This window comes from Nicotiana sylvestris, chromosome 1, assembly GCF_000393655.2.
Source record: "Nicotiana sylvestris chromosome 1, ASM39365v2, whole genome shotgun sequence".
Classification (NCBI taxonomy): domain Eukaryota; kingdom Viridiplantae; phylum Streptophyta; class Magnoliopsida; order Solanales; family Solanaceae; genus Nicotiana; species Nicotiana sylvestris.
In genome coordinates this window covers 147,273,607-147,298,050 of record NC_091057.1, presented here as the reverse complement: position 1 = coordinate 147,298,050, position 24,444 = coordinate 147,273,607, and the positions used below count along the sequence as shown (strand labels likewise).

The window sequence follows — 24,444 nt, the reverse complement described above, 5'->3', positions numbered from 1 at the left end:
GAAATACATGAGAGGAATGTGAGGTTGATAGAAGAGTGAAAAGAAATGGCAATCACTTCCAACAGGAAACTAGAATATCTGGAGCGAGGAATAGTGGAGCTGGAAGGCAAAGTTATAAAGATGATTGAAAATTGCCAGAATGCTGAAGGAGCTGAAAATTGCCAGAATGCTGAAGGAGCTGAAGGAGGACATCTCCAGGATCTATATGATGGAGTTCGGAAGATCGAATCTGGGGAAGGTCCTTCTGGGACCAAATAGGCTAGGTTTACTTGCTTTTCCTAAATGTAATAAGGCCATGTGCCAAATAGTGACTTATTTTATTATTATCTTAGTGTCGTTTTGGGATTCGTCTTATATTATGAAATGAAATATCTATTGACATTTAAATTTCTCCAAATCTATTTGTCGCTAGTCCTAACTCAGGCACAACGAGGCTCCCAAAGTAGGACACGAATTTACATTTCCGCAATATATGTTTAAATACTGCAAACATTTTAGGATCCTCGCTGACTTGTTACCTTTTGTTTTTCTTTATTCTTTTGATTATTCCCATCCCTTAGGTTGGTTCATTCATACTGGCCTCATCATCATATCATACCAGATCCAGAGGCCCTCCGCCTCCTCCTCCTCCAAGCAATACAAAGGGCAAAGGGAAGACAAAAATGGGCGACTTAAGTGGAATCCGAAAGGAAAATATTGAGAGCTCAGAGACTTCAGATGGCCATAGTACTCCGCCCCGAATGACCTAGTTTTGAGGCTGGAACAAAAGATACTAGAACTTCAAGGAGAACTTGAGCAGGTCCGCAACTTGGAAAACCTGTCACTTACCCTCAATGTCCCTGATATCCACCAACAAAACACAAAGAACCCAACACCTTCTCAGAACGCACAACCACAAAATCCTACCGCACCAAATCAATATGCAATCCCACCCCAGAATATCAATCCACTGCCAATACCAACTCTACCACAACATCATCATCAACTAATTCAATATCCACCAACCACCACTTACCACACTCCAGAAAACACACAACCCATTCCCGATCCACAAAACTCCACCAATGACCATCACTACACCAAGTTCCTAGCACCCATCAAAGCAACCCCATATATGTGGAAACTATGCCTCATTCTACCCAACCAATCTCCTGCGCACCGAAATTCTCTGAGAAGGACCTGCTCATTAAGAACATGGCTGAAGAACTCAAGAAGTTGACAAGCCGAGTTCAAGGTGTTGAAGGCGAAAGAGGAATAAAGGGTTTGAACTATGAAGATCTGTGAATACAACCGGATGTTGAACTGCCAGAAGGGTACAAACCTCCCAAGTTCGAAATGTTCAATGGTACAGGTGATCCCAGGGATCATCTAAGGACCTATTGTGACAAGATTGTCGGGGTCGGAAAAGATGAAAAGATCTAGATAAATCTCTTTATAAGGAGCCTTACTAAGGATGCTTTGTCTTGGTATATCAGCCAAAATCCTAAGAAATGGTCCAATTAGGTAAGCATGGCATCAGATTTCATGGACCGGTTTAGGTTCAACACATTTAATGCACCGGATGTCTTTTACATTCAGAATCTTAAGAAGAAACCTACTAAGACTTTCCGCAAGTACGCTACTTGTTGGAGGTCAAAAGCAGCCAAGATCAGGCCGTCTTTGGACGAAGAACAGATGAGTAAATTCTTCTTCCGGGCACAAGATCCATAATATTATGAGAGGTTGATGGTCATCGAAAATCACAAGTTCTCTGACATCATCAAACTCGAAGAAAGGATTGAGGAAGGAATTAAGAGCGGGATGGTAACGAACTTTGAGGCACTGCAAGCCATAAATAAGGCTCTACAATCAGGTGGTATAACGAAGAAAAGAGATGTTGGGGCAGTAATGGTGGCCCAGGGCCCAAAATCTCCACTCACATATCAAACATCTCCACCCACCTATCAAACACCTCCACTCGCATATCAAACACCTCCACCCACATATCAAGCACCTCCACCCACATAGCAAGCATCACCGCCTATATATCAACCTTCATCTCCCAGATATTCCCAACCAGCCACTATCCATCATACCTATAACTCCCAACCATCCCACTTCCAATCACAACCAGCTCTCCAAAACTATCCAAGACCAAGACCCAACTTTGACCACAAGCCACCCAGACAATATATTGCCATTGCTGAGCCCATCGACCAACTGTATGAAAGGTTGAAAGTCGCAGTCTACGTTACTCATGTTCCCGCTGTAGCATTAGAAAATCCATCCCAATGGGTCAATCTGAACAAAACTTATGTGTAGCATTCCGGTATAAAAGGGTACACCACTGCTGAGTGCCGAACATTAAAGGATAAGATCCAGACACTCATTGACAACAAGGTCATACAAGCAAAGGAAGCTGCACCTAATGTCCACAACAATCCCCTCCCTGATCACAGAGGTGTGATAGAAACAAATGAAGAGTGGGACCTTGAGGGGTCAATCGGGCTTATTCGAGAAGGCGATGACTTTAAGGTTACAATCACACTTACTCCAATTATGGTTCAGACTCAGGCACCAATTGATGTTGAGGTAACTGCATAAGTTCCATTTGAAGTGGAAGTGGCTCCTCCTGTAGCCATCTCCGCTCCCTTTGAAGTAGAAGTGGTCACACCTTTTACTGTGACGGTATCAACCACACCCCATTCAACTCAAAAGAAATACCCTAGGATTATGTTGCCGAGGCTCGGCGGAAGGGGAAAGCCAAGGTAGAGGAATCTGATGCTGCACAAGGGATGACTAGAACTGGAAGAGTCTATACACCTGAACACCTGGGAGGTTCGAGTAAGGAGCCACTACTAGACATCCTATTATTGAGACCGGGCCAGATGACTTATGGAGGAAGGTACAGGCAAAGGAGTACTCTGTTGTTGACCATCTGAACAAAGTCCATACTCAGATATCTATCCTGTCACTATTGCAGAATTCAGAGGCACATAAGAACGCCTTAATGAAAGTGTTGAGCGAGGCTTATGTGTCCAATAACATCATTGGTGGAGAAATGGCCAACATGGTTGGGCAAGTGCTGGAGAGCCATAAGATTATCTTCCACAAAGATGAGCTACCACCTGAAGGTTTGAATCACAATCGAGCATTGCATATCACAGTGCAATTTGAAGACAAGTTCATTGCCAGGGTCCTGGTTGATGGAGGTTCAAGCCTCAACATTTGTCCGTTGGACACTCTGAAAAGGTTGGACAAAGGTTTCCATGAGATAGAGGTAGGAAGCATGAATTTGAAGGCTTTCTATAGGTCCCAAAGGGCCACGATCGGGGAAATCAACCTTTGCTTGCAGATGGGGACAACTTGGTTTGACGCCCAGTTTCAGGTACTTGACATACCAGCCGCATATAATCTTCTGTTAGGCCAGCCATAGATCTATGCCACTGGATCCGTGCCTTTCACATTATATCAAGCCGTGAAGTTTGAATGGAACCGCCAGGAAGTAATCATTCACGGAGATGGAAGTAACCCCATCTACACTAGTCAAACCATCCCGTCCATTGGACATAGAAGAAGGCTAGGAGGGGAAACCTATCATCACATCGAACGGATCAATGCTGTCGAGAAGGATAAGTGGTGGAGTAAAAAGATAGAAAGTATACTAGCATGGTCTGGATATGAACCCAGCAGAGGGTTAGAAAAGAACCTCTAAGGTATCATCAAGCCAATACAGCTGAAAAATCATGGTACCACTTTTGGGCTTGGATACCAGCACACATGGCAATAGTACATGGATTGGTCGCCTCCATGGCGTGGACCATATTACCCTCTTGAGTAGCCAGTGCCACATTTGGAACAAGCTTTCCGCCAGGCCTACACAATATGGGGGACTGCAGAAGAAGAAGCACTAGCTGGGTTGAAAAATTTGTTCTTGGAGGATGAGGACATGGGTTGCAGTGCCATAATTGAGGAGGAGGAGGAAGAAGGCCTCACCATTTAGACTGTGGTAAAGGGAGCTGTTCTCAGAAATTGGACCGCCACACTATCCCGCGCCCGCCGAGTCCCTGAGTAGCTTGGCAAGATTTACTTCTATATCCGTTTTAGGCATTTAAATTTCCTGTAGTTTCGTTTTAATCTTTACTTGTGTCAAAATAAATGCTCGATTCATCGAGCTGTGCTTTTTCTGAACAATTTCTTAAGTTTTAATCAGATGCATTTGCTCTTTATTATTCACTACTATGTTTACACTTATTCTTTCCACAGCGCTATTATTACTTTTCCTGATGAACCAGTGACTGTGACATGTAATGAGGCAACGCAACATGAGAATAGTGACTCAAAGGAAGAAAATGAGATACTCGAGGAAATTGTCAGGGAGGTTGAGAATTTTGAGAACAAGCCTAAGTCTAACCTGGACGAAACAGAAGCAGTAAATTTGGGAGACGCCGAGACCGTCAAAGAGACCCACATCAGCATTCACTTGTCACCAACAGGAAAGGAAGAGTAAATTCATTTCCTAAAGGAATATGAGGACATCTTCGCATGGTCATATGATGACATAATCGGTTTGAGCACTTCCATAATGGATCACAAGTTGCCTACTAATCCCATGTGTTCGCCAGTCAAGCAGAAACTCAGAAAATTCAAACCAGACATGAGTCTGAAAATCAAGGAGGAAGTTACCTAGCAGATCAAAGCCAAGGTTCTCAGGGTGGTTGAATATCCAACCTGGTTAGATAACATTGTGCCAATTCGGAAGAAAGATGGGAAGGTCAGAGTATGTGTTGACTATCGGGATTTAAATAGAGCAAGTCCCAAAGACAACTTCCCACTACCGAACATACATATCCTGATCGATAACTGCGCCAAGCATGAGCTCCAATCCTTTATAGATTGCTTCGCGGGTTATCACCATATTTGGATGGATGAAAAACACGCAAAGAAGACAACGTTTATTACACCATGAGGTGTATATTGCTACAAGATGATGCCACTCGGTCTGAAGAATGTTGGGGCCACTTACATGAGAGCCATGACAACCATTTACCATGATATGATACACAAAGAAATAGAGGTGTATGTGGACGATGTCATTATCAAATCCAAGAGGGCCGCAAATCACATAGCAGACTTGAGAAAGTTCTTTGACAGGCTTAGGAGGTACAATTTGAAATTGAACCCCGCAAAGTGTGCATTCGGGGTTCCAGTAGGAAAGTTATTTGGATTCATCGTCAGTCGTCGGGAGATCGAACTGGATCCGACTAAAGTCAAAGCTATTCAGGAGTTACCACCACCTAAGAGCAAAAAGGATGTGATGAGCTTCCTAGGACGTCTCAACTACATCAATCGCTTCATAGCACAGTCCACAGTCATATGTGAACCCATCTTCAAGATGCTAAGAAAGGATGCTGAAATGAGCTGGACCGAGGATTGCCAGAAAGCTTTTGACAAGATCAAGGAGTACCTGTCCACACCACCAGTTCTGGTCCTGCTAGAACCAGGACGACCTTTGCTACTTTATCTATTTGTATTGGATGGAGCCTTCGGATGTGTTTTGGGATAACATGATGAGACAAGTAGAAAGGAGCAAGCCATATATTACTTGAGTAAGAAATTCACACCTTATGAGGCATGATATTCTCTACTTGAACGCAGTTGCTGCTCTCTGACCTGGACATCGCAGAAATTGAGGCATTGCTTATGTGCCTACACTACATACTTCATATCCAAGATGGATCCTCTGAAGTACATATTTCAAAAATTCATGCCTACTAGGAAGTTGGCTAAATGGCAGATACTACTAAGTGAGTTCGATATCGTCTATGTAACTCAAAAGGCGGTCAAGGGACAAGCATTGGCAGATCACCTTGCTGAAAATCCGGTGGGAGGAGTAGGAAATGTTAAGAAATCTATCATTTACCAAGATATATTGATGATACTTAAATCAAATAGTGATGAATAATTTAACTACTCAATTAAAAATCGATTATTTTTAACATGATATAAATTCTTGTACTTAGAAAAAGAAAACTACCAATTAAACTAGAATGTAAAGGCAAAGAGTTAGATTATTAAATAACAAAGAACTAGACTAAAAATATAAATGACTAATATGTGCCATAAAATTTTAGAAACTTTATATAAAAATATACATATATATATATATATATATAAGTGTAATAATAAATTTAAATAGCTACTTTTATAGTCGGTTTGGTTTGTTTTTTTTGTTATTATTTAGTAAAACCAAAACCAAACCAAATTTGATCGGTTTTTAAAATTCAAAACCAAAACCAAACCAAACCTAAGAAGTATTAGTTTTTTTGGTCGGTTTGGTTTGGTTTTCGGTTTGGTTCATTTTTCGGATTTTTATAACACCCCTAGGGAGGAGAATACGAACCCTTGAAAACGTATTTTCCTGATAAAGAAGTATCATTTGTAGGAAAAGACATTACCGAAGCATATGATGGTTGGAGGATATTCTTTGACGGAGCCGCAAATTTCAAAGGAGTGGACATTGGGGCAGTTTTGGTATCAGAAACAGGTCAACATTATCCGGTATATGTTAAACTCAGATTTTCCTGCACCAACAATATGACGGAATAAGAAGCCTACATACTAGGGCTCAACATGGCAGTTGACATGAACATTCAGGAGTTGCTTGTGATCGGCGACTCAGATTTGCTTGTGCACCAGGTACAAGGAGAGTGGGCTGCCAAGAATTCCAAGATATTTCCATATCTGCACCATGTGCAGGAATTCAGAAAGAGGTTTACAAAGATAGAATTCCGACATGTCCCTAGAATTCAGAACGATTTTGCCGACATATTGGCCACCTTATCATCCATGATACAACATGCAGATAAGAACTATATTGATCCCATTCAGGTAAGGATCCATAATCAGCCGACATATTGTGCTCATGTCGAGGAAGAAATGGATGGAAAGCCTTGGTTCCATGACATCAAAGAATACTTATTAAAAAGAGAATACCCAGAGCATGCATATCACACTCAGAAACGCACACTCCGGAGATTGTCAAACCACTTTTTCCACAGCGGTGGAAACTTGTACAGAAGAACTCCTGATTTGGGTTTACTAAGATGTGTTGACGCAAAGGAAGCTTCTAAGCTACTAGAGGATGTGCATGCTGGGACCTGTGGTCCACACATGAATGGTTTCATCTTGGCTAAGAAGATACTCAGAGCCGGTTATTTTTGGATGACCATGGAAACAGATTGCATTCAGTATGTCCGCAAATGCTTTCAATGTCAAGTGCATGCCGATATGATAAAAGTGCCACCAAAAGAGCTCAATGCAACAAGCTCACCTTGGCCATTCGCCGCCTGGGGAATGGATGTTATTGGTCCGATTGAGCCTACTGCTTCAAACGGACACAGGTTTATTCTTGTAGCCATTGATTACTTCACAAAATGGGTAGAAGCTGCATCTTACAAAATTGTAACCAAGAAAGTCATTGCAGATTTTGTCAAGGATCGTATTGTCTGCCGATTCGGAGTTCCTGAGTCCATTATTACTGACAACACCGCCAATATCAACAGTGATCTGATGAAAGCTATGTATGAAAATTTCAAAATCAAGCACAAGATTCCACAGCCTACAGACCTCAGATGAATGAAGCCGTAGAAGCCGCCAACAAAAATATCAAGAAGATACTAAGGAAAATGGTAGAGAACCATAAAAATGGCACGAAAAGTTACCCTTTGCTCTATTGGGGTACCGCACCACAGTCCGCACATCAACCGGGGCAACTCCCTACATGTTGGTTTATGGTACCGAGGCTGTCATCCCAGCCGAAGTGAAAATTCCTTCTATAAGAGTCATACAGGAAGCTGAACTCAGCGATGCAGAGTGGATAAGTGGCCGCTATGAGCAATTGGTCCTTATCGATGGAAAGAGGATGCATGCAGTATGTCACAACCAACTTTATCAGAATAGAATGTCTAGATCTTTCAACAAAAAGGTCAAACCAAGACAGTTCGCACCAGGGCAGCTGGTGATGAAGAAGATCTTCCCACGTCAAGATGAGGCCAAAGAGAAATTCTCTGCCAACTTGAAAGGTCCATACATGGTTCACAGAGTACTAACAGGAGGATCACTCATACTTGTAGAAATGGATGGAGAAGTCTAGCCAAAACCGATCAATTCAGACGCAGTCAAGAGATACTATGCTTAGATACTTTACATTTTCTCATTTGATGTAATTGAACTACGCTTGACCTGATTCCCGTTTAAGAGGGGATACGTGGCAACCTTATGGGTTCGGTCATATCATAATAAAATTTTTATTTTCCCCAAGAATAGAAATTGGGGCAGAATTTTGAGGAGGACCCTCAAAATTCCAGAGCAAGTCCAGCCAGCGCCATCGCATGCCAGAAAGTCAGTAATCAGTTAAGAACTAGGGCAGAATTTTGAGAAGGATTCTCAAAATTCCGGAGAGGGTTCAGTAGGGTCCAGCATCTGCAAACAGTCAAAGATCATCTAACAAACTGGGGCAGAATTTTGAGGAGGACCCTCAAAATTCCATAAGAGAGCTGTAACGTCTTTGAGATGTATCACAATCACTAGTTCATCAAAATTACTTGATGTATCAATACGTTTCTAAACCAACTCTATTTTTTTTTCAAATATTGCATATTTTCAAAAACTCTACTTCCATAACCGTCAGGTGTCACCCAGGGGAACTCGAAAGGCTTTCAGAACGAAGCAAAGCAAGACCGCCGGACGAAGCACGAACCAACCTCCCCTCACAAAACTTACAATTTTTCTTTGAACGCAGGCACGTTTGACGTAACGATAACATTCACAAAACATGTATACACAAAGCAAATTCACTATCCAACCAGCCACCAGACACCGAATATACATTTCTAGCTAAGACATATGCTACTTTTACTTACTACTTACTCTCTGCATGAGGCTAATCCTTGCCTCCATACCTGCATGAGTCTAATCCTTGACTCCGTGAGGCTAATCCCTGCCTCCATATTTGTATGAGGCTAATCCCTGCCTCCATATCTGCATGAGTCTAATCCTTGACTCAATGAGGCTAATCCCTACCTCCCTATTTGCATGAGTCTAATCTCTAACTCTATACTTGCATGAGGCTAATCCCTGCCTCCATATCTGCATGAGTTTAATCCCTGACTCCCACATTTGCGTGAGGCTAATCCTTGCCTCCCTATTTGCATGAGTCTAATCCCTGACTTTACATTTGCATGAGGCAAATCCCTGCCTCCATATCTGCACAAGGCAAATCCTTGCCTCCATATATGCATGAGTCTAATCCCTGACTCCCACATTTGCATGAGGCTAATCCTTGCCTCCCTATTTGCATGAGTCTAATCCCTGCCTCCGCATTTGCATGAGGCTAATCCTTGCCTCCATATCTGCATGAGGCTAATCCTTGCCTCCATATCTGCATGAGTCTAATCCATGACTCCCACATTTGCATGAGGCTAATCCTTGCCTCCCTATTTGCATGAGTCTAATCCCTGACTCCGTATTTGCATGAGGCTAATCCATGCCTCCATATCTGTATAAGGCTAATCCTTGCCTCCATATTTGCATGAGGCTATTCCCTACATCCCTATTTGCATGAGGCTAATCCTTGCCTTTCTATTTTCATGAGTCTAATCCCTGACTCCACATTTGCATGAGTCTAATCCTTGACTCCATATTTGCATAAGGCTAATCCTTACCTCCATATTTGCATGAGGCTAATCCTTGCCTCTATACGTGTATGAGTCTAATCCTTGACTCCATATCTACATGAGGCTAATCCTTGCCTCCCTACTTGCATGAGTCTAATCCTTGACTCCATACTTGCATGAGGCTAATACCTGCCTCCCTACATCCTTGCCTTCATATTCGCCCGGGACTAAGCACTGTCCCTTTTTGCACAGATATTGCTCTATTTTACTATCTGTTTGCTTTCCAATCAGGCTAAGCTTTGCCCTCCATTTCACAAGACTAATTATTATCTTGATAACATCATGACTATTGCACATCATGGTCTAAAATATTTCCAATCTATCCAAAGGCGTCATAGTCTGAAGGCATCATCTTCATAGCCGGAAGACACCATGCCATGGCCTGAGGATCCCTCAAATTTATATATCATTATTCAAAAGCGTCATGATTCGGAGGCACCATTGTCATGGCCTAAGAACATCATTTCATGGCCTGCAAATCTCTTACTAAACAATTCATGGCCCAGGACGTCATCTTTAACCGTCCAAAGATAACCTTCATGGTCCAAAGGGAATCTGCATCATTTTTAAATTTTTGCAAATACGTTTGTAGCATCTTTTATCTGTAGGTAACCAGTGAGCAACCGCTATCCTAGCAGGAACAATCTCACTCCAGTTCCCCCAACCGTCCCGAGCTTTAACCGTTCACCATAACCGCTTCTGCATCGCGTGTCCTTTCTTGCAATAATTTCATCGGCATACTCCGTAGATGAATATAGAACTACACATGGCTTAATTCCTATAAAACCAGGGATATGTAGGCAACTCAAAAACCAGAGTCCAACCTCTATCTTTCAAAATATCTCGTTCGATCAAAATTGGTCATCATTTCTTTACCCGAAAACTCTTTCATCCTTCCCGGGTAAAGAGGGGCAGCTGTTGATACCCAATTTTTTCCTATATTTTTTATATATGCATAGATACCTTCATAATTGTATATATAAGCATGCACAAGGTTTATATAATTTTTTCCATACTTTTAAGGATTTAAATTGATTTATTTCCTTCCTTTTTATTCATAAAATCCCCAATAATTATCCCTCAAATTATTGTTGTGGTAATTTAGTCATTTAATTTCTATATTTATGCCAAAATATGGTTAAATATTTTTATGCATTTTATATAATTGAATTTCGTATTTTTAAAGCTAAATTGCATATAATTGCAATATTAGCCCATTTAATGTATAATTACATGTATATGCGTGAAATTGATATTCTATATTTTTAATCATTTTACTACACAAAATTATTTTCTAGAAATTATTTATTATTTATTATAAATTATATAGAGGAAAATTGGCTATTTAAAATATAGCCAGATTTCCCTTTCAATTTCAGCCCAATTTCTAAACCAAAACACCCGACCCAAACCCTGAAGTCACCTACCCGACCCAAGACCCATTAAATCATGTCCGTTGATCTTTTATATCAACGGCCCTCAAAAGTTCCTTCCTTTTTTTATCCCAAACAACCCCCTAACCCTATCTCATTTTTCAAATCCGCCACCTCTGTATTCTCTCATCTCGTCTCCCCTCTCAACCCCTCAACCTAACCCTAGATCCTTCAATTGCCGACTTCCTTCTCCGGTCTTCTCCGATGATCTCCCTTCAACTCTTAAGCCTCAAATGGCTCCTCTATTGCCATGTTCGCGTTCGCTGAGGCCTTGAATGACCCTGGGCCACACTGACTTGCATCTGGGGGTTTGCCATCTGGTCTGTTCTTGGCTACTTCAGTATGATTTCAAGTGAAATCTTGTTGTACTTGTTACGATCTTGGAGATTTTAGACAGGTTCTTTCATCTTTACTTGGGTTTCTTCTAAAACCCTAATTTTTGCTTACATCTCCTAGATCTGTACGATTCCTAAACGATTAGAGTCTGTTTCTTTGATGTTTTACACTCTCCTTGTAACTCTTTACAAGAATCATCAATTTCAAAGTGTTTTTACCTTCTTCTAAAATTAGGGTTTTCGGAACATCTTTTAAAAAACTTGTTTAAACCGATTCTTTATGTTTAAACTTCTATCTATTGCATATTTCGACTGATTCTATGTTTTACTACCTTTTCAACTTGCCTATGTTGAAAACCCTAATTTCTTAGTTCCAATCTTGGGTTTCTGAGTATTGTTTTGTTAGTGTGTTCAGTTAATCTATATGTTTCTGTGATTCTGTGATTTTACCCTATGATTGCTTGATAAGGTTCCTAATTATGGTTATCCCTGCCTATTGTGTGATTTTGCCCTATTTTGTTCACCAATGTTTCTGATTCTTCACTTCTCCTACCTATGTCATGCTTATTTTACTAATTCAGACTATGATCTACATGAATCCCTAATTTATATACTATTTTTGTCCTACTCGACCTCTTAGAGTTCTGGGTTTTGCTTACTATGTGCTTGTTCTTATAAAGTGGTGCTAAATCAGTGTTATTTTCTACTTTTGAATCCTTGAGTCTTTGTGATTAATTTTTCACTGATTTTGCGTGATATCTCTACTGATTTTTAACCTTGTAAAATATTTTCTAACCTTATTCTACGGTCAATTATGCTATTAATTGATTTCTTAAGTTGTTTCCTTGATTGAAATATGTTGAACTTAGCCTCTATTACATGTTGAGTACTGCTACTATGCAGAAATATTTAATTATTTGTTATGCTCAGCCTTATATGATTTCCTTCCTTATTTGCCACATGTTTATTACTGTTTTAAGTTGACTCCTCAATTAAAGGAGTAATTACCCTGATTTCATGACTGATTGATTCTGAGTCCCCATAATTACTATTGAACTTTGATTTTTACCTTATTTGCTACCTGCTTTCAAACTATATATACACTCTCTTATTAGCATAAAACACGAACACTCTTGGTTCAAAAGCTCTCTCTCTCACACTTAAACTTTCTGCTCTCTCTCTTTTGTGTACTTGTTACTATTCTAAGTTAGCTGGCTGCAAGCCAAAGCTAACCATTGTGTTCTCCTGCTCTTTCACTTTGCTTATTGTCTTCTTTACTAGTATGTTCTAGTTTCAATTCAAGTTCCAACAACAATATGGTTCTTTTATTGCTTCAGTTCATCCTGTTTCTAGTTTGCTTCTATTTATGGTTTTGCTGTGAAACTTGTAGTTGATATGTTTACATTATTAGCATGTCATGTACTCTCTTTCCTTAGGATCAGTAGATTACTCCCTCTATGTTGTTTCAAAAACATGTCTGCACCAATTATCTCTACCTATTATGTGCTTACCATCATATGCTCCATGTATCCCCAAATCCCTATCACCTATGTATGTAAGTTTATTCTTTATGTCTGATTCTGTGACTATGTCTGGTCAATTGTTTTTGAGCATGTCTGTACCAATTCCCAGGACCTTTGCTTATTATGTGTTCATAATCAAGTGTTCTATGTATCCCCAAATTCCTTGATCCCTGACTACTGAACCTGTTTTTGTTCTGTGACCCCTGGCTGTGTATGAACCTGTCTTAAAAGTGTTGTGTTTGCTCCTCCACTATCTTTTCAAACCGTCTATGTTGTTTTACTAAGATATTTCAAACAAACTTCCTCTTAGTACTGTTTTCCCACTAAAACCTTTCAACTTGTGTCAAGCACTTTCACTTTACTCCTAAGTCAATAAGTTCTGCCCCCTCTAGTATATGTACTGTCTTGGGATCCTCTTGAGAACCCTCTGAACTCTGGCATACTGAGGCTGTCCCTTCCACACTGCACTTATTCTATTTTGGTTACCCAGTCTAGGTGTAAGCACTGCCCGGGATCCTTGAGATCCTTAGGGAACTTTGATGCACTTAGACTATGATATTGTCTATGGAATTGAGGCATTTGAAGCTATTGGAGGCTTTGAGAAATCTGGGCCTATCTGTAGGCTCCCTATAAAATAACTTCTTATTTTCTTATTTTCTTATTTACTTATATAATTCATTCATATGGCATGTAATAACTTGTAAACGAATATTGGGGTAATTAGTGAAAAGGGATGGGTAGCTACATGTTTATGGGGGAATACGGGTAGAAATCATGCTTATAGGACTTTACATTTTGATCTGATTGCCTTACCACATAGAAATCATGCTTATAGGACTTTACATCTTGTCATGTTTATCTCACCATATTAGAAATCATGCCTACAGGTTTCAAATAATTCCGTAATAGAAATCATGCCTACAAGTCTTAAAATCAGCTTCACAAATAGATACCATACCTATAGGATATAATTTAATCCAAATTCAGTTTTGACAAGTGTTTACATGTGTTCAGTATTCGTTCTATGTTGTTCTGATTTAAGCAAGCTTTAAAATCAGTAGGCCATTGATAGGGTCATTACTTCTGAGTTTATAAAACAAACTGCCTGTTTTTTGTACATTCACATAGATATTATGCTTTAGGATACTGTTTAACAAAAGACGTTATTTGTGCTTGAGTCATGCTGTTTATGTGCCTTGTTTGAGGAGGAAATTTTGAGAATCTAATTTCTCCCTTTTGTTCTTATTTGCTAAAAGTCTTAAATATTCTTGTTTGCTTCCTTAGTATTTTCACCTTTTAAACCTTAGGTGTTAGTTTAAAACCACCTATAGGTAGAGGTCCTAAATCCCTCCAGGACCATTAAGAAGGGGCGGATAACAGCACGCAATAGCGATCGCTGACCAAACACTCATTTTAAATGACCACTAAGGGGATGGGAAGGGTAGATATGGGATATGATGACTACGCGCTAAAATATAGGATCTTTATTTTATTACTTGAGTTACCCAACGTGTTTTACTTGCACCCTATTTGATTCAATTATTTATGGACTAATTTGTGAATATAAGTTCGGTCGGGACCCATAGTTGTGGACCAAGAGGGCTGCCTAATACCTTCCCCTCGAGGTTATTTCGATCCCTTACCCCTAATCTCTGGTAATGCAAACCAATCCAAGAGTTAATCACTCTAGGTGCTCTAACGCACAGTAATCCGTTAGGTGACGACTCTTCAAATACTCAATTCCCAAAAGGAAATGAGTTATCACACCACATGGAATGTCAAAACCCGGACCTCTCTCCGTGAGGAGAAAAAGGGGGCACGACAATGACCCTGATATATTATTTGTTGATGTTATGGGTTGATGAACATAGCAGTTATGTCAAAAAATACGGACAGTTTCACAACACCGTTTTGGTCCAAAATTTGGACAGTTTCACAACACCAATTAGTTCAAAATCTGGACAGTTTCACAACAACATTTTGGTCCAAAATCTGGACAGTTTCATAATACCATTTTGGTCCAAAATCTGTACAGCTTCACAAAATAATTTTTAAACAAAATCTACACAGTTTCACAAATTGTATGTGTTTAAGGGATTGGACAACATCTATAACCCATAAACAAATACTTAAACCATTCATTATCCTAATAGTTGGACAATGAATAACAATGAAAGGAATATTTAAAATCATAAACTCCCATTTCATTCATCACAAGGGGATGTCATAGTATCACCCCAAAAACTTACATAAACAAGTGACAACATGACATCAAGTTTCCCCAACTAAATATTCAAACTACATTAAAACACTAACAAGGGGATGTCACATTATCACCCCATAAACTTACACAACTGGGTGATAACATGACATCCGAGTGAACATGTCACTAAATAAACAACCACACAAGTTTAACAAGTTTTCTTGGCTAATAGTAATTACATCACAACCAAAAATATACAACCATAATAGAGTTTAGTAGATCCACATTCCAGAACACCAAATTTCTTTAAGTCTGCTTCTTCTAAGTTCGGTCGGGACCCATAGTTGTGGACCAAGAGGGCTGCCTAATACCTTCCCCTCGAGGTTATTTCGATCCCTTACCCCTAATCTCTGGTAATGCAAACCAATCCAAGAGTTAATCACTCTAGGTGCTCTAATGCACAGTAATCCGTTAGGTGACGACTCTTCAAATACTCAATTCCCAAAAGGAAATGAGTTATCACACCACATGGAATGTCAAAACCCGGACCTCTCTCCGCGAGGAGAAAAAGGGGGCACGACAATGACCCTGATATATTATTTGTTGATGTTATGGGTTGATGAACATAGCAGTTATGTCAAAAAATACGGACAGTTTCACAACACCATTTTGGTCCAAAATCTGGACAGTTTCACAACACCAATTAGTTCAAAATCTGGACAGTTTCACAACAACATTTTGGTCCAAAATCTGGACAGTTTCATAATACCATTTTGGTCCAAAATCTGTACAGCTTCACAAAATAATTTTTAAACAAAATCTACACAGTTTCACAAATTGTATGTGTTTAAGGGGTTGGACAACATCTATAACCCATAAACAAATACTTAAACCATTCATTATCCTAATAGTTGGACAATGAATAACAATGAAAGGAATATTTAAAATCATAAACTCCCATTTCATTCATCACAAGGGGATGTCATAGTATCACCCCAAAACCTTACATAAACAAGTGACAACATGACATCAAGTTTCCCCAACTAAACATTCAAACTACATTAAAACACTAACAAGGGGATGTCACATTATCACCCCATAAACTTACACAACTGGGTGATAACATGACATCCGAGTGAACATGTCACTAAATAAACAACCACACAAGTTTAACAAGTTTTCTTGGCTAATAGTAATTACATCACAACCAAAAATATACAACCATAATAGAGTTTAGTAGATCCACATTCCAGAACACCAAATTTCTTTAATTCTGCTTCTTCCCATTACCCTTCTTTGCTTTCAACTTAACCAATCTTTGCTTGTTAAGATGGTTACCAGTAATAGCATTTTTCTCCTTCCATTGCAACTTCTTTGGTGAGAATGGTAGGTTTGATGGCTCACTCACACCACTGGCATCACCAACAAATCTGATTTCCCTTATTCCAATTGTTGTACTTTGTAGTTGCCTCAATCGTAGCCTAGTTTTTTCCTTAGAGATACTTCTTGGCCTTATAGCTATTATAGGCTCAGGCTCATGGTCAAAGTCTGGGTAGTCGAAGTCTGGAAAGGCACTGCAGCTTGGTTCTTTCCTCTGTACTGAAGGGGTTGGCATGAACAACAAGTTGCTAGATTAACTTGTTTGAGTAGGCTAACTTGGCTGAGGGGCTGACAAAGGAATTTCCTCGTTAGTGGCTTCTTGTGGCACTGGTGCAGGAGAGGCAGATCTGGGTTATTCATCATCAACTTCATCAAGTAAAGTTCTCTTCCTCTTTGTCTGCTTTCCATTCTTCTTTCATCCAATGGGATGCTTTCCTTTAGAATGTTGTTAGTAAGACAGAAAGTTTTGATTAGATATTGAAACAAAAAGAACGATAGAAAAAGTTATAGTATTGATTATCTTTACACACCCTCTAGAATTGTGTCCAGGTTCACCACAATTGTTACATGTCATTACCCTCCCTTTCCTTGACTGCGACCATTATCCTTACCTATTAATTTCCTCATTTTTTCTCTTATTCTTTTAACCTTTGGTCTCCCAGTCATCTTTACCAAATGAGGTGGAGCCATGTATTATGAAAGGTCAATTTTTCAGAACTTTTCTCCTCTTAATGGTTGTAACTTATGTGAATAAGTTTGGAGATAAGTCTCTTTGGTAAAGTACCAATGAATCTGACTTAAAGGGTCCACTTTCTTGTGCAATAATGCACAAATTGCATGAGGACATGGAATGCCACAAATATCCCTTGACCTGCAGGTACATTTCTTTAACCTCAGATTCACAATGTGCCTGTAACTACTTTCAGTCACCTCATATCCATTGTATGCATTGCCATTAACATGACACTTCAATGCAATTATCATGAATTGGTTGTACAACTCCATGGTTTTAAGATTGTACTCATTTCCCCATATCATCACCTCAGCTTCACGTTCATTAACCATATTCATCACCTTGATTCTAATATCCTCAAGCATCTTACTGATTGGCTTGTGCCCTGCTTGCAAGATCCATGCATTGAATGACTCAGTTAAGTTGTTGTCTACAGACTGGTTCTTGTAAACAGTATCAAAGAATGCCCTACTCCAATAGTTTGGTGGATACTTCAACAAATCCTCAACAACTTTCTTTCCATCATCATCTACTTGACTTATATTCTTTATCTGATCTTTGAAGTCCTCTTCATAAGTACTTCATGCAGCCCACCAAAGAAATATTTTTAACTCACCAGAACCTCATCTCTTACACAAATTTGCTATTATATGTCTTACACAAAATCTGAAGTGTGACTCTGGAAGAATAGTTTAGATTGAGTCAATCAACCCCTACAAATATCAGTAAATATCATCAGATAACAGTACAAAGAAACTAACAAAATAGCTGAAAATAACAGTACAGATAAATAGTACATACCATCTGCATATTTGATATAAATGTGATCCCTTCACCTATTTTGAGGTCTAGTGAAGTCTGTATGTGACCTAAGAACCACTTACAAGTAAGCTTTGTTTCTTTGTCAACAATAGCCCAAGCCAATAGATAAAAATGATTGGCAGAATCTTGACCAACAACTACCAACAGCTGACCTTTAGCCTTCCCTTTCAAAAATGTTCCATCCAATCCAACGAAAGGTCTCAAATCACTCTTAAACAAAGACTTCATTGCTTGAAAACAAATATACATCCTTAAAAACCTCCTTTTGCCTTCTTCAAGAGCATCCTTTGATAAGTTAATTATCACATCACTCCCAGGATTGCTAAGTTTCAATTCATTGGCATAGGCAACAAGTTTATTATATTCATCTGTAAACTACCTTCAAGTTTCTCCAAAATTATTTTCTTTGACCTTTTGCACTTAGATTCACTAATATTTATATTAAATGCATCTTTCAAGCTTTCCCTCATCTCTCTAACCTTAATTTTGGGGTTATCTTGCAAGTCTTTTTTAAAGTAAGTAGCTATTGTATTTGCATTAACTCTTCGATTTTCAAATGCAGGTTCACATGTGTGCTCAGGCTCTAAAGTCTTGAATTTAACCCCACCCTCTGAAGAATCCTTAGATATATGGCAAACAAAGGGGCAGTTGATCGAAGCCAACCATGCACTACTATGGAGTAGCGAGAGAGGTTGAAGCAGTTTTTACCCGATTAAGGTCAAGATCGATTTTCACAGGGAGCTAGATATTGGAGTCAGGTGTCTATCTAAAGTGGAGTTGCGTATTTTCTCTTAATTGCACTTCTACACATTTCTTGTTTTGATTATGATTTAATTTTATAAAACTACAATGCTCAATTAAACTAAAATAAGCTGCAGTTAAACTATTGCGAGTTGTTCAAATGATTAAAAGGCACTAGGGTAGCGACTTTAGCCTAGGTGGTCAATTGACGGACTCTTGAGTCTAAGGCTAGATTGTCACATTTGGGGAGTATGATATAACCATTGCACGATTCTACTCATTCTATACCTCTCAGTAGTTCGAGTAATTTTGCTTGAATTGACTTTCTCAAGACCAATTGGGTATGAAAATTTTTACAAGCAATCAAGGTTCAAGTCGGGTAATACTATCTATAGGTTTAACCCTTTAATTTGAGCTATCAATCTCTTGAGTATGCCCCAATTCCTTGTTCGACTAGTTTCATGGACTTAGGCTTTCTTTCTCAAGAAGATCCAAAGTCTACTAGGCATAAACTAGTGTTTGCAACCACCAATTCACAATTAAAACCCTAAATTAGCCCAAATATCAAACACCATAGACAATTAAGCATCAAAATAAAAGACTCATCAATTACCCACACTAGGGTTGAGCCACAACCCTAGCTTATGGGTCTAGCTACTCATAATTAGAGAAGAAAACAAGGAAGTAGATGAAGAGAAACTCATAATAATTGATTGTTAAATTAAACTTGAAGATTCAAAGTTGAAATCACACTAAAATTACTCGAAATAGCTAAAAGAACGAAATCACGAGTGCAACTCTTGATAAAAAACTATCTGATAACCTAAAAATGGGAAAATAATCTATTTATACTAGGCTGAAAAATCTGGACAAAAATACCCCTGCGGGGCTAGTGCGGCCGCACTAAGGCTCTGAACTTGAATACTGAGCTCTCTGAACTTGGGCAATGGGGACCGCACGAAATCGAGTGCGTCCGTAGTGGCTTCCATTGTGGTCCGCACAAAAAGGACCACGGACCGCATTGAGCTTCAACCTCCAAAACACCACCTCTCTGAACCTTGCCTCCGCGGACCACACTCAATCGAGTGCGGCCGCAATGATCCTAATGTGTACTGCACAAAACCCCGTGCAACCACATTGCTTTTTGGCCTGAATAACAACCTCTTTGAACTTCACTTGTGTGGACCGCACAGAATGATGTGCGGCCGCACTGGCCCTGTTTGACTGAGCTTTGTCTTGTTTTGGTACTTGTGCAAGTTTCACTCATTTTTGAGTTGGTTTTTGAAATCTTGTCACCTTGTTGATCAAACCTGAAATCAAGCACAACTTGTGAGCCTTTAGGACTATTTTGTGCACATTTCTAATCAAAAACTAAGCAAGAAGGAATGAAAAATGCATCATATTTTCTAGTTATCAGCAGTCACCACCTTGTTGGGTCACTTTTAACCTGCTGCAAGTCATATCCATTTGCAAGAGAATACATGTTGATCATTTTTCTAGCTTCGGGTATATCTTTAAATGTCATTGACCTATCTAACTATTTATAATCAGTTAACTTATCATTGATGTCCCTCCTCTTTTGTAAAAAAAAGTTGCTCCAATTCATCAGAACTTAATTCAGGAGAATCAGAATCATTTTTCTCACTATCATTATCACTACAATTAGTAGCAGCTTCAACTTCTACTGTGTGTGTCTTACTGTGAGTGACTATATTAGGTACATCAATTGCTGGTTCACACTCTTTTACAACAAACAAATTAATAACATTACATTGTTCACTAACAAAGTCCAATAGAGTCCTAATCCCAACATCCCCATCTATTTCATAATATCTACCAGCAGGACCCTTTACTATTAATTGTTGCACCCCTATATACCCAAACTTGGTATCAAATTCATCAACTAAATCAGCATAAGAGAGCAAGTCAGATTCAAAACCTTTATTGATGTGCATGTACTTCTCTTTATACATCGAACGTGGCTTACTAGTCCATTCCCCACCATGATGAAAAACTAACTCAACTAGCACCATCTATAAAAGGCTGCATAGAAACCATGAATAAAGTTATTACAGCCGACCATAGTTAATGCATAAAGAAGTAACAAAGACAAGAGGTACAGAAATAATAAATAAACATGTAAGGGAAAGCTTGAATAAACAAAACAGTTTGATAAATAAAGGGAATAAGGAAAAGGTATAGAGGTAGATGGATAAAAAAACAAAATTGAATGGGGTACTATGATAAAGAAACGTACACCAACATCCATATGGGGGATCACATAATAAATTATCAAACTTAGAGTCCCGCCTCAATAAAATAAGGACAAAATATATATGTAAAAGACCCACATGAGCATCATCTTCAAAGTAGATGCAGGTGAAACAGGGGACCAAATAACAATAAGTCAGCTATTAACAAATAACTCAAATCCTTTTCAATTAAAAAATCCTAACCGACCCTTCTTTAAAAAAAAAGGGACCACACATACTGTCACACCTCCTTTTTCCGCACCCGATAGGGTACAAGGGAGTTTTTTCCAATTAAAGGACAATCGAAACGGGATTGGTTTATTTATTTCAGAGTCGCCACTTGGGAGATTTAGGGTGTCCCAAGTCACCAATTTTAATCCCGAATCGAGGAAAAGAATGACTCCATATTACAGTCTGCGTACCAGAAATCTGGATAAGGAATTCTGTTAACCCGGGAGAAGGTGTTAGGCATTCCCGAGTTCCGTGGTTCTAGCACGGTCGCTCAACTGTTATATTCGGCTTGATTATCTGATTTTATACAAGTGTGAACTTATGTGCAAAATTTAACTTTTAACCGCTTTTATCATTTACTGTTTTTATCAAGAATTGCAACGTTGTGAAAATGTATCTCGAACCGCGTTACAATCAATGTACCCGTGGTCGTCGACACACTTTGACTCCGTTGAGATTTGGATTTGGGTCACATCAATGTGCACCCGAGTTTAAGGAAATTAAATTATTAAAGGCGCGCCTAAAGCGACTAGCGTATTTATTTTGGGTAGGACCGTGGAATTTTACTAAACGGTCCATCCCGAAGCCTAAACAATTTTTAAAGCAATATTTATTGAGGGCCCCGCAATTTGTATTTTTATTTGGCGAGGCTCACCTCGTTCTTTATTTCTAATGAATTTGCAACGTCATGGACATGCATCTCGAACCACGTCACAGTCAATGTACCCGTGATTAGAGAGGCATTTCGAATCCGTCGAGATTTGGATTTGGGTCACATAAATGTGCACCCGAGTTTAAGAAGGTAAAGTTTATTAAAGCGTATCCTAAAGAGACTAACGTGTTGTCATTTTAGGAAGGTTGTGAGATTTGCTAAACAACCCGTCCGGGAAACTAAATGCTTCAATGATTTACATTTAACAAGGGCCCCGCATCTGCGTGTTTTGTTTATTTTCATCGAGGCTCATCTCGTTCTTATTTTAAAAGGATATCCTATAGCAACTACGTTTCTTGTCGTGTTCGTCTCTATCAATTGAAAACGGTAGACAGTCCTAATTAATTACATGATTGCGAGTTTACTTATAACAGGATTTAAAATGCTTTTACAGAATAATAAAATGTGACTGCGATTATGGATAACTAGCCGAAAATTATGGGCCCAAACCTAGCTCATGCGAGATGGCCAGACTTAGGCCCCCTTTTTCGATATGGGCCTAACTGATTTGTTTCGATTTGGGCTCGGCCTTCATGAGATTGAGGCCTAGGACTGATTCTTTGTTCTGTGAAATGAGTTTATCAATTTATATGGGACAATCTGGCAAAAGGAGAAAGAATTTTAACTAAAGTGGATAGTTTTCCTATTTGGCTTACATTAGAGAATATATTACACCCTCAGACTAAGTCTAAAGGTACAACTTATTACACTGGGAATGAGTGATAGTATGGGACGATGAGACTGGGGAATTGTTGGGTCGACAGGGAGGGACGACGAGCTGGGTAGCAGGTAGCGACAGTAGGGTCGAGGGCTATGGAGGTGCTCGCTGGAAGGGTCGTTTGGTGGAGGTGTTTGGACGTGAGGGAGTGGGGGGGGGCTGGTTGGTTCAGCTGGTGAGGGAAACGTTGATGAGCCAGCAGTGGTCGTCGGATGCAGGTGGTCGATGAAGGAGGAAGCTGACGGACTGATAGGTTGACGATGGCGGAGCTGGGGGGTTGCGGATGCAGGTGGTCGACGAAGGAGAAAGCTGACGGACTGATAGGTTGGAGTTTGGGAGGAGACGGGTGGTCGTTTGGTGGGGGCTTGGACGTGTCGATGGAGGCGGTGTTTTGGTGGGGGTGACGACGATCAGCAGTGTCGTCGGGGCAGTGGTCGAGGACTGAGCTGGTAACGGCGACAATGGCGGATTCAAGGAGGAGGAAGGCGATGGTCGTTATTGTCGCGACTGGTTTTAGTTACGACGGGGGGAGGGCTGTTGACGGGTTGACGATGCTGCTGCCGGACTGGTTTGGGTGAGGGTTTTTGGACTGGTTTTGCTTTGGTTTTTTAGGTTTTCCAAAGGAGGAAGGAGATGAACAGTTCTCCTCCTCCCAAAATTTTAAAATCTGTCTGTTCCAAAATTTTCAAGTCTGTTCGTTGGTCCCCTTTGAAAATGTCCAAGTCCGTGCATTTGTAGCTTTGGCCAAGAAAAGTGGACCCCACGTGTGTATGGGTCCAAGGTTTGTGTCCCCCATGCGCGGTGGGGTTCCCCGTGTACGGTGTTCCATCCGTGTTCCCCACGCGTGTCCCCCACGTGTGGTGTACCCGGATTATTATGGGCTAGGTCCGAAAATTAGGCCTAAAACTGGGTAGTTTGAACCCGAATATTATTCTTTTGCCCGGATCCGAGAAATAGGAACACGACGTTGCTCAACTGATTATGTAAGCAAAATAGCTACTAAAATAAGACTAATTACTTAAACAAAACTATATCTTTTTTTTTTAAATATTTTTCAAGATTAAAATAACTACGAAATATTAATAAAACTATTTTTTTTGTAATTTTCGTTTTTATATAAAGATAAAATATAAAGTAATATTTTTGTATTTTTCAAAATTTAAAATGACTACAAAACATTAATAGAACCAATTTTTTTTGGTAATTTTCGAAATTATGTAAAGTACAAAATAAGGTACTATTTTTTGTATTTTTCAAGTTTATGAGAAATACATAAACTAAAAATTTATATATATATTTTTTGTAATTTTTCTTTTTGCAACGAAATAAAGTAAAATAGTTAAAATAGCTATATTAGACCCAATTTCACATATTCACGCTAAAAATGTGAAAATTCTCGGGGAGGGTCAAAAATCAGGTGTCTACAGCTGCCCCTCTTTGACTGGAAACACGAAGAGTTTTCCGACAAAGAACGACTAGACATGTTTTTGACCCGACCATTACTTGGACGGACTACACTAAGGAAAGGAAGGGAATATGACCGAGCCCTGGTATCTGAGCTGCCTACATATCCTTGGTTATACAGGAATCAGGCCACGTGTAGTTCGGAAATGAGAGAGATGGTAAAGTGTACCGAGGTGAAGAG

General features: G+C 39.5%; 1 protein-coding gene across 1 annotated transcript; it reads right to left on the bottom strand.

The window, feature by feature from the left end:
• Positions 1-16,961: 16,961 nt before the first annotated feature.
• On the bottom strand, positions 16,962-18,373 carry LOC138875860 (uncharacterized). The gene is made up of 4 exons (XM_070154736.1): positions 18,208-18,373; positions 18,085-18,091; positions 17,375-17,902; positions 16,962-17,025 (listed from the first exon to the last, which is right to left on the bottom strand). Exons 1-4 carry the CDS (start codon positions 18,371-18,373, stop codon positions 16,962-16,964), a joined length of 765 nt encoding a protein of 254 aa, XP_070010837.1.
• Between the last annotated feature and the right edge of the window lie 6,071 nt (positions 18,374-24,444).